This window comes from Toxorhynchites rutilus, chromosome 1, assembly GCF_029784135.1.
Source record: "Toxorhynchites rutilus septentrionalis strain SRP chromosome 1, ASM2978413v1, whole genome shotgun sequence".
In the NCBI taxonomy this organism is placed as follows: Eukaryota; Metazoa; Arthropoda; class Insecta; order Diptera; family Culicidae; genus Toxorhynchites; species Toxorhynchites rutilus.
Window position 1 is genome coordinate 5,892,046 of NC_073744.1, and position 11,336 is coordinate 5,903,381.

The 11,336-nt window shown below is 40.5% G+C and overlaps 1 protein-coding gene across 1 annotated transcript; it reads left to right on the top strand.

Annotated features, from left to right (window-relative positions):
- The first annotated feature begins 664 nt into the window (after nucleotides 1–664).
- Nucleotides 665–1,373, top strand: LOC129762034 (39S ribosomal protein L43, mitochondrial). The gene has a single exon (XM_055760002.1). It carries the CDS (start codon nucleotides 728–730, stop codon nucleotides 1,280–1,282), a length of 555 nt encoding a protein of 184 aa, XP_055615977.1. The 5' UTR covers nucleotides 665–727; the 3' UTR covers nucleotides 1,283–1,373.
- The last annotated feature ends 9,963 nt before the right edge of the window (nucleotides 1,374–11,336 follow it).

Below are 11,336 nucleotides of genomic sequence, written 5' to 3' on the forward strand. Positions count from 1 at the left end.
ACGTGAATGAGCCCGAATTGATAGAACTTTAGGGATAATAGAGTAAAACCATCTTCCGAGATCATCTCTCCATTGATTCTGCCAACTGATTAATGCCTATTATCGGAAAATGGGGAATAATTCATAACACGTATCGACTCAAAATGTGAGCTTACGCCCGTATGTAGGCAACAAAATGGCTCGTTGCATCGTTTTTTTGTTTTTATTTACAATTTTCATAAAAGGCCAGCTAGATGTACACAAGGTAATGATACACTGTATTGCAAGTTTGTACATCATTAAAATTTAAAATAAAAATGTAATTTATCAATCATGCATAGGAAGACGGCGCCAGTGGTTGTATGGTTAACGTAACAGCCTCACGATCCGATCGGCCTGGGTTCAATCCCAGCTGGCATCGTTGGAATTTTCTGAGGCGAAAAATCTCTGGTTACGTCTTCCTTCGGAGGGGAAGTAAAAGAAGTTGGCCCGGCTCATGAGTTGTTGAGGTAGGAACAGGTGGAGTCGCCTCCCTGATGTCGGTGATTGGCACTAAAAGTGGCGGAAATAGGCCGACGAAAAATAAGCGAAGATAAAAAAAAATAAATCATGCATAGGTGTCCATCTTTCCCAACCTTCCCCTATGTCAAACGAAATGTTATGGATTGTGCGCTGTCACTTGATGCATGGTGTGTGCGATCCACAGATCAAAACACGCACCGATATCAGCAGAAAAACACCGCACGCAATGTCCAACTCGCATCTGTTCCTCAAATCCGGCTTCCCGCGGGCTCCGTTGGCAAACGGCATCGGCCGGTACGTGTGCCAGCTGCAGCGCATTACACTAAAGTACTGCAAAAACAACGGTTCCAGCAAAGGTATGCGTGAATTTCTCGAGAACGATCTGGTCGATTTCAGTCGCGCCAATCCGGGCACCGTGGTGTACGTGAAACCCCGACGGCATCGGACCGCCGTTATGTCGGCGGAATATCTGAACGGAGAGAAGCAGTGGATCAACTGTCGCAACATGACACGGGAGGAAATCGGCAAGTGGGTGGAGCTGCTTCGAACTCAGGCCGGAGCCGCGGGCGAGGTGCGATTACGTAAACTGTGGCACACCGATATACCCTCGATACAGGGAGCGTGGACGCCGTTCACCCATCAGCATCCGTCGGCCAATACTGTGAATCTCCCGAGTGAGGAATTGTCCAGGTTGCAGGTGAAGGATAAAACCGCCACCGAAAGGCTGTTGGAACTGTATCGGGCCCAGAAGGCAAGTTCGGGAGAGAAATCCGACTCGTGAATTCGTTTTTGTTTAGCATTAGATTAGAAATAAAATATATACTGAAAAAAGACAAACTTTTAATGTCCAAACAAAGATTCTAATTACAAGCGTAATCAAAGGAAACTAATCTGATCTGTTATCGTACCGTTCTGACTCAAATTCCGAACACTCAATTGGCGATCTAACGTACAAATTTACACCTAGGCGGCGCTGCGGTGAAAGTGATGATGGTTTTAAATTTTGCCATGTGAGCTTATGGAAGGTTTGTAGTTCTTTCCATAAATTACAATGTTATAATCATAAAAGATTATTTGATTGCGATGAGTTTGTAAGAAATTTAATTCTGCGCAATTTTATATATAACATGTTATTTATTTACCTCTTTCAGTAGTGAAAACTATAAAAATGTTGACAATGGTTGAATTAAAGAAGGAAATTCGAGAGCACAATCAAACACAAGTGGAAAAATGTACGATTTCTGCATGTGAGAACTACCTTGGAAAGCCCGGAAGTAAAATATACGTGATTTGTTTTTGAGTTTTAGGTTACCTTATCATCATTTTCTTAGTTCAAAAACAGAATCCAGATGTCTCACCAATCGTTTACGTTTTGCGTTAGATCGCCAATTGACGAATTTACGTTCGATTTACAACCAGATGACGCAGCGAGTAAACTGAGGATGTTTTGTTTTTTTTTGGTTTAAATTCGTTCAAATTTTCTAGAAAAATCAGAATTTATCTTCAAATTTTCCGGTTTCATGTATAATTTCCACGCTGAAAAGGTTAGAAAATCATCATTTTACAATGTGCTACGTATATTACGAGAAATGGCTTGTTATAACCCAGCAAACATTAAATCGCATAACAAGCGTATATATAACATCATATGCCCTAAAATTTGGTTGGCATATAATGCGCCTAACTGGCATATGCATGCAAAAGTGGAGGCCATATACATACATGGCAAATGCTTACCGAATTTGTTTGGATTAATATGCAACTTTGACCGGCTATAATAGGCTATAATATATTCATGAATTGTCAAAGCACCAAATACGACTTTTGCCATACTCATATACGATTTATTACAGACATAAAAAAACAAATGGCGCAAAATATTTTTGTGAAATGTTTATTATAGCCTCACGAATCTCCATTTTTATATATGAGTATTTATGTTAGTAGAAATAATAATTGTTTGATTGACTTGTGTTGGGAGTGGAATATGAATGTTTAAAATGGCACAGATTGATGTATGATGAAAACTGCTCCGATGTGGGTTCGAACTCTGGTCGTCTGGAATATCATCCACCAGCTATCTCGCGCGGCTATCTGAAATTCAATTCAACAGCGGTTAAAACTTTCGAGTGCTTCAGCATTTCATTGACATTTCAATATGATGTAATATGTTCTTCATTAGGATCTAATATGATTTACTGTTTCATGATTTTCTTCAGCATGCAACACGATTTACTACAGTACTGAATCGATTTAAATCATACGCTTATACGACACACAAACTGCATCAGCGTAATATACGCATATGATGCGGATTAAATATATTTTACGACAATGTACATCATCAAATTGATGTTCATTATACCGAATTGCGACTTAATTTGATAATGGTATATAAAATCGAGTTTTTACATTTTATGCGATTTCAAATATACACGATACATACTTTGATTGATATTATATGCGATTATGATTTATTCGGATTTCTTGTAAGACTTGGCACGTGCAAAATTATACGATTTAATGTTTGCTGGGAAGTATTGTAACTTTAATTTTTTTCAACTAAGTAAACGACGAATAGGGTGTTTTGCGCTAAAAATACTGCAAATCCTTTTCGTATCGGCCCCCTACATAATCAATGATAACAGCCAATTTGATATGATATCGATTTCATCGCAACTATCCATAGTATCAATAACCGGTATGCATCATCAAATCTAAAATTTCCGAAGATTATCTATGACTTTGGTAAAATCGCTTGTTGAAACCATCGGCAATATAGAAAACAATAATTTTCTAACCATATACTGACGACATTTAGTGGCTGAAATTAATCTAAATAAAAATAAAATTAATAATTACGACCGAATCGCGCTTTTCAGTGCGTAAAATAAACATACACCCTCACTTTTGTAGTTCTGAGCTCTAATGTAGGTGTCGCATGAGCTGATTCAGCTTTGCGTAAATTCGTCAATTACTCACTAACAAATTCCGGAAAGACCTATTAGCGATCTAACGTACAAATCTACACCTAGGCGGCGCTGCGGTGAAAGTGATGATGGTTTTAAATTCTGCCATGTGAGCTTATGGAAGGTTTGTAGTTATTTCCATAAATTACAATGTTATAATCATGAAAGATTATTTGAGTGCGATGAGTTTTTAAGAAATTTAATTCTGCGCATTTTTAATTATAACATGTTATTTTCTTATCTCTTTCAGTAGTGAAAATTGTATAAATATTGACAATGGTTGATTCAAAGACGGAAATACGAGAGCACCATCAAAAACGAGTAGAAAAATGCATGGTTCTTACATGTGAGAATTACCTTGGAAAGTCCGGAAGTAAAACATACGTGATTTGTTTTTCAATTTTAGGTTACCTTATCATCATTTTCTTAGTTCAAAAACAGAATCCAGATGTCTCACTGATCGTTTACGTTTTGCGTTAGGTCGCCAATTGGTTTACTATGGAACTCACAGTTGCGAATAATCCACACGGCGGATCACTCGCTAGCGAATAATCGGGGTTCTACTGTCATAGGTGAAAGGTGAAAGGTGAAGTCTGTATTTGTGAAGCGAGTATTATGATGTGTTTTTGAGAAGGAAAAACAGATTTTAAAGTGTAAATTATGAATGAAAATTAACTTTTCTAAATCAAATTAGTATTCTATGTGAATGCAAATCACTTTTTTATGTATGTGATGAGAAAAACCTATACAAAAATTGTGTCTGAAATTAACGTTATATTATAGTAATTAGTTTTAGTAGGAATATCTGAAAATTCAGAGGAAATAGGTTAAGTTAGTAATAATGGAAATAGGCTTCAAGTAATTAAATAATACCAAGTAGATATTTTCATTAAAATTTTACCAATTGAAAATTGTCTTTGAGCCTTCTAATCTGATGAAGAATAGCATGGATCCCAAACTCGAATGTCGCCACTAGCCATCGCGGATACTTCCGTTGTCTCGACATGAGGGCGATATTGACCGTGTAAGGTGGCAAAATATGGATTGAGATTAGATCGGATGTCGAAAGCCTAGCTGTCACCATATTGAAGACACTTATTGTCAATATTTTCAATCGTGTAAGGTGCCCAATACACCTTCATTTATTTTGATTTAATGTTTGAATAACATGTATATTTTGAATCGAAGTCAAAGTAGTAATAAGTAGACAATACAAACATACTCATCAGGGTACGTTTATGAGAAGGTATCTTGGACTCGAAGTGTGTCCGACACAACTCACTTATACAATCTCAACTATGACATCTTAGCTTTGACGGAAAGCAGCGATCGCAAAGCAATTCATAACAAGTGTTGTTTTTTTTTTGTTGCGAATATTACGTGTTTTGCTACATTTTATTTGAAAATATGTCAATAATACGTGAGATAGAGGAGTTAGTGAACCATTAAATTTAAAATAACGGAACTAGTACCCAGGATGTGTTGTTTCTGTGTTGTTTTTTAAAGTGGTCTTTTTACGGCGGTCCGACTGCGAAGGAATATATATAAAATATTCCTATTTTCAGATAACTCTATGGCTCGATGTGTGGCACACTGATGCGGAGTGTTTCGCCATTGATACCCTGGCTCGAGTCCAACTCGAATTATGAAAACATATCCCACAAATTATTATTCCATCGATCCCCAAGGGATGTGACTATTCGGAAGAAATGGCTTCGATTCTTTGGACAGGACCTAAACAGCAATACTAAACACATGCACATTTGCTCGCTTTACTTCAGTCCAGATTGTTTCATTCATATCGATGGCTTGGAAGTACAATATCGTCGAAAATTAATACAAACAGGTAAATCAACATCTCTAATGAAAAACATTGTGATTCTGCTAGTTCTGGAAGCTTAATTCAAGCACTGCAGTAGGAGGTATCGGAGAGATTCAGGAAGCTAAACTCTAAATTACGGAACCAAAATTTCCCCTAGGTTTTGATCTAAATAGATTATCTTTACGTAGCAATGAATAAATGTAATTTAGCTAAAATACAAAAGATGATACTTGCAAAGCTAACACGTCACAGCCTCACTGTTACTGATGCACTAGTCAGTCCAGACTACCTTTTCATAAACATACCCTGCATACTCATTGTGTTTTATTTGGATGGTTCTACCCTAAGGCGGCGGTGACACTGGATGCAGAAAAGTGGTCGTACGAATTGTATGCAATAGTGAAGCTAAACAACCACATTGAGTTGTATTGGTGTGGTTACATTGCTTCCCCCTTGCTTCGTTCGTATTCGTCAGCTTCTATCGAACAAAATTGTTTGTTTCTATTCGTACAATCAAATTTTCGTGCGTACTCCTATCCAAAGTAACCTTAGCCTAAGATAAGATCAGACAATAGGGGGTCTTTTACGGACCAAATTTCTGTCAGTAGTTCTGATTTCTGATTGGCTGATTTCGATAAATTTTGTAAACAAAGCCGATTTTTTCAGTGTTGTCAATAAAAATAAATAGCGTTGGATTTGTATTGAATTTAGAAATGGTGAATTTAATGAATATTACGATATTTAGTTTAAAGGAAATGTTATTAATTATATGCAAGTTTATGTATGTGTTTTTTCACAATGGAGTAAAGTGAACGGCAAAACACTCATTTGTCAATTTAGCTTCGTTAGGTCCCTAATGCGATTTCACATTTCGGTATATAATTTCCATTGCAAACAAGAAATGGAAAGTCTCATCATTCACTATGCAGACGGCAGAGTTGTTAGCTCTAGCTGAAATGAAAAAAGAGATGGTTGATACAATCCAGGTTGTGTTTTGCTGACTACCAATTGTTACACTGCTGACATGTTCTTTCCCGTTGACTTATTTTGATGATGTAAGGAGCTACGAATTTTGTTCTGTTCTGTTGAGGAAAGTTTTCGCTTCGTCGACGGTGTACTCATAGTCGAATTCAATATTCATGTCATCCACATTATCACTAAAATTAAATAAAAATGAAATTCGATACGATGTCGATGCTGCTTCACTGTCCATCATTTTCTGGGCTGAACTTCTCGCTGCTTTGATAGCAAGTCTATCAATCCAACAAGATGTTCTTGTGTATCGGCTGTTTTTTTTTTATAGAGGTGAGGAACGCTCTTCCAGCCTTATCTGGGAAGGGATAACCCAGACGTCGAGTGGGGATCGCACCCACAAAAACCAAGCCCTCTACTCGTAGCCTCATTCCCCCCGGGACCACATCTAGGCGACTACTTCAGGGGGCGGCTGTGCTCATGCACTTCACGAGATTTCAACGCTAACTAGCGTTGATCCTTCCCTTTTTCTCTATACATCTCATTTACGTTTCCGTTGTACTCCGCCACGCACATCCGCAGCACAGGCTTCCTTTTACCCGTCGAGACGTGTACCGATTAGGAATTGCCCTCCAACTTGACGCGCAACCCGTCACAGTCACCCTCGCGGGGTTTCTCACCTGTCGAGACGTGAACCGATTAGGAAGCGCCCTCCATCTTGACGCGCGCCCCGTCACAGCCACCCTCGCAGGATTTCTCTTCCCAACGGAGCGCCGATTAGACAGTGCCCTCCAACATAACGCGCACTCCGTCACAGCAACTCTCGTGGGGGTACCCACCGATTTGATGATGCTCTCCTAGGCTCTCGCTCCGCCGAAACGACCCTCGCAATGTTCCTCTCTCAATCCACCAACAGGCATTGCCAGCATTTTCTTGACCCTGCTCTCCAGATTCCGCTTATCCGTCGAGACGTGTACCGATTAGGAATTGCCCTCCAGCTTGACGCGCAACCCGTCACAGCCACCCTCGCAGGATTTCTCTCCCAACGGAGCGCCGATTAGGCAGTGCCCTCCAACATAACGCGCACTCCGTCACAACGACTCTCGTGGGGTACTACACTTTGCAACAGCCCTCGCATTTGTTCCTCTTCTATGGTCAGGGGTTATTATTACGCTGGTCGGCCCTCCACTTCCGCTGTAGCTCGGACATGATGTGTATGATTACACTGTTCACAGCGTTCCAGGTGCCCTCGTCGCGACACTTCCGCTGTAGCTCGGACATGATGTGTATGATTACACTGTTCACAGCGTTCCAGGTGCCCTCGTCGCGACACATTTTCTCTACTATGTTCCCGGCATGAAGGGCAGGCAGCCCCTCGCGTCTTGCGGTGAACCTGGGACACACAAATACCACGTGTTCTGGTGTTTCCTCCACATCTTCACACTCCGGACAGAGTGGCGACGTTGCGTGCCCGAACCGGTGCAAATATTGCCTGAAGCAGCCATGTCCAGACAGGAACTGTGTCAGATGAAAATTCACCTCCCCGTGCTTCCTGTTCAGCCAGGTCGATAGTACCGGTATGAGCCCATACGTCCACCTGCCTTTCTCCGCCGTGTCCCATTCCTGCTGCCACTTCAAGAGTGATTCTACTCTCGCTGTTTTCCGGATACCCCTGATTTCCTTTCGTCTGTAGCACTCTCTGTCTTCCGCCAGAGTGATGCCAATAGGGATCATGCCGGCGATAACGCAGACTGCCTCCAACGAGATCGTCCTATACGCGCTCGCAACTCTCATCGCCATGAGCCGAAACGTACGGTCCAGTTTTCTACGATTCCGGTGGGTTTCGAGAGCCGCCGACCAGGCTGGTGCTCCGTACCGCAGTATGGACGAGGATACAGCAGCCAGGAGACGCCTTTTGCTACTGCAAGGTCCTGCGTTATTCGGCATTATTCTCGCTATCGCGCTAATGGACTTCTCTGCTTTCTCGCAGACGTAGTCGACGTGGTTGTTGAAATTCAGCCGGTCGTCGATCATAACTCCCAAGTATTTCAACCTACGCTTAGAAGTTATCACGTGTTCCCCGACTGTGATTTCCGCTCGCTGCACGGCTTTGCAGTTACTCACCAACAATACTTCCGTTTTATTATGAGCAATCTGCAGTTTCGCTGCTTGCATCCAGTTCTCTACTGAGACGATGGACTCGATTGCAAGCATCTTCACCTCTTCGAGTGTCTCGCCTGCCACTGTGAGAGCGATATCATCCGCGAAGCCCACGATCTCCACGCCTTTGGGAAGCTTCAGATTCAGTACTCTGTTATACATTACGTTCCAGAGCGTTGGGCCCAGGATAGAGCCTTGTGGTACTCCGGCCGTTATATTCAACGTTGTCTGCCCCGTGCTCGTCTCGTAGACTAGGACGCGGTTCTGGAAGTAGCTTCCTAGAATTCTGCACAGGTACCCAGGAACCTTCATACGGTGTAGGGACTCGGCAATGGCTTCCCAGCTAGCGCTGTTGAAAGCATTCCTCACGTCGATCGTTACTATAGCACAATGTCGGTCGCCCCTCCGCTTTTGCTGTGACGCCTTCTCTGCCTTTTCAACCACTGTCCGGATAGCATCAACGGTGGACCTGCCTTTCCGGAATCCAAACTGCATCTTTGACAGACCATGGTCACTCTCCGTACATTTCGTCAGTCTGTTGAGGATAATCCTTTCCAAGAGTTTCCCAAGAGTATCCAGCAGGCATATAGGCCTATAGGATGTTGGTACCCCCGGGGGCTTTCCTGGTTTTGGCAGCAACACTAACTTTTGGATCTTCCATTTCTTAGGAAAGTGACCATCATCCAAGCATTTCTGTAGCACTATCCTGAAAATGTCCGGGAACGCCTGAATCGCCGTTTTCAAGGCCGCGTTGGGGATTCCGTCGGGGCCGGGCGCTTTGTTTACCTGCAGTCTCTTCGCCACTGCTACCAGTTCTTCACTGGAAACTTGAGAACGTTCGGTAGCTATTTCGGCGTACGGTGTCGGTGGCCATATCGTAGGATCATGCATCGGAAATAAACCCTCCACAATGACCTTCAGCTTCTCGGGACACGATTCGACGGGCGTCACGTGTGTATCGGCTGTATGCGAAGCATTCGGTACTATGGTCATGTATTGCGAAAGAGTCACGATTTTCAAGTTGTTTTTTGAATTACAATGGAGTTGAGCGCCGTTGTTTTGCACGAATCAACGAGAAAAGATTCTCCGGACATTCTTGGACGAGTTGTTATGGATATCATTATTATATTATAGATATGGGTATTTAAAAGACTTATTGTATCCTTTATCCTTTTTGAGATTGCCTTACTGAAAATATGCAAAATCATTAAATTCGCGCCAATCAAATGTTACGATTCATAAAAACAGAAATTTAACCCTCCTATACTCGCGTGCAAAATCATAACACGTATACTCGCGCTCGGTGTCACAGACCGAAAATTAAACTTCTTTGTAATGTTGTCTTTGTGTATTTTTCAGGCTTTATTGGCATTTATTTGAAGAAGAGGGTATGATTGAATGAAAAAACTCCTAAAAATATGTTTTCTTTGTCTTTATTATGTTTTAATAGTCATATAATTCAGCCTCATCAAAACAGAGTAATTTTTGATACTCCAACACAAATAACGAAATTCGAATTTTTCACTGTTGTTAATTAAAATTGAGTAACTGAATATAATTCGTGGAAGTATAAAGAGCTAAAAAATAACATAAAAACGTATTAATCGATTGTGGTTTCACTGGAGTAAGAATCGGAACATAGCATAACTGCATGATGGAAGTAAACATATTTTTTACATTTCATGCAGTTGTTACGTGTTTTTCGGATATTTTATCGAAGAGAAGAATGTATAACGACCTTATAGATAACTACCAGATGATTAAGGTTCTGGAATATAAAGTTTGCATATTTCTTATATTCTTTGTCTCTTAATTCTTGGTAAACTAAGAATTAATGCCTTTTTTTAGATGGGACATAAAAAGATTATATAAAAGGATTTCTAAGAACTTCCTTTTCTTTTTCTTGTTTTCTTGTAGATTTTGTCCATTATAAAAAAAAATATCCCCGAAACTGTAACTGTTAAAAATTACTATAAGCCACCGATTAGTTTATAGTTTACTGTTTACAATTCTTCCACAAGTGAAAAGGTTTCACAAGTGTGTATATGTATGACCATTATATTTAGCGAATAAATATACGAAAGTCAAACATTCAAATTTTGTTTTTGAACGTAAGAATCTAACGACGAATAGTTAATATATGGATCCATTCAATCCAGTTACAGAAGGAACTGAAATCAAATAAGAATAGTCCGGTCATTATCTTATGCATTATATTCAATAAATATTCCACGCCACTATCATTAATTTATACCTTTCATTCAACAATATTCTAGAATATGAAAAAGGGCACTTGTCCAAAAAAGTTACTCCTATACTCGCGTCGGTGTGTCAGACCGATAGTGTTAAAAAAGTGGCACACGTACCCTTTGTACCAACACATGCGATATGCTAAACGATGACGAACGACGAATAACGAAGCTAGAAAGAATCGCAAAGTCGTAGTGTTGATATTTTCTGAGAAATGAACAAATTATTGATTTCCCGGTTTGACTGACCAATGCGTGAGTATAGGAGTGTTAAAAAATCCGAAATTTTATAATATTTGGCAACTCTGGCATCTTTATGTCATGGCTTCGTTTTTGTACGACGAAGAAGAGTAAGAAGCCAGTTGTCTCATCTTGTCTTAGGTTCTACCCAAACAGGATTGAATGTCACAATTTGTTGATTATTTCAATATGAATATTCGCTGAAAGACTCTATCCGTGATGAGCAAGTAGATGGATTGATTGGCTTTAGAAAGAGGAAATTTCTTGACAATTTCTCTCATGCTCGCAATTTTCTTGCATTAATTCTTCCCATCTGTCACTCATACCAACCGCGCCGAATCAAACACCCGAGCGAGAAAAGAAAGAAAAACCACTGATCCGCTTTCCGAAACGCTCCCGCACACAAAACGTCGTTCGCTACTC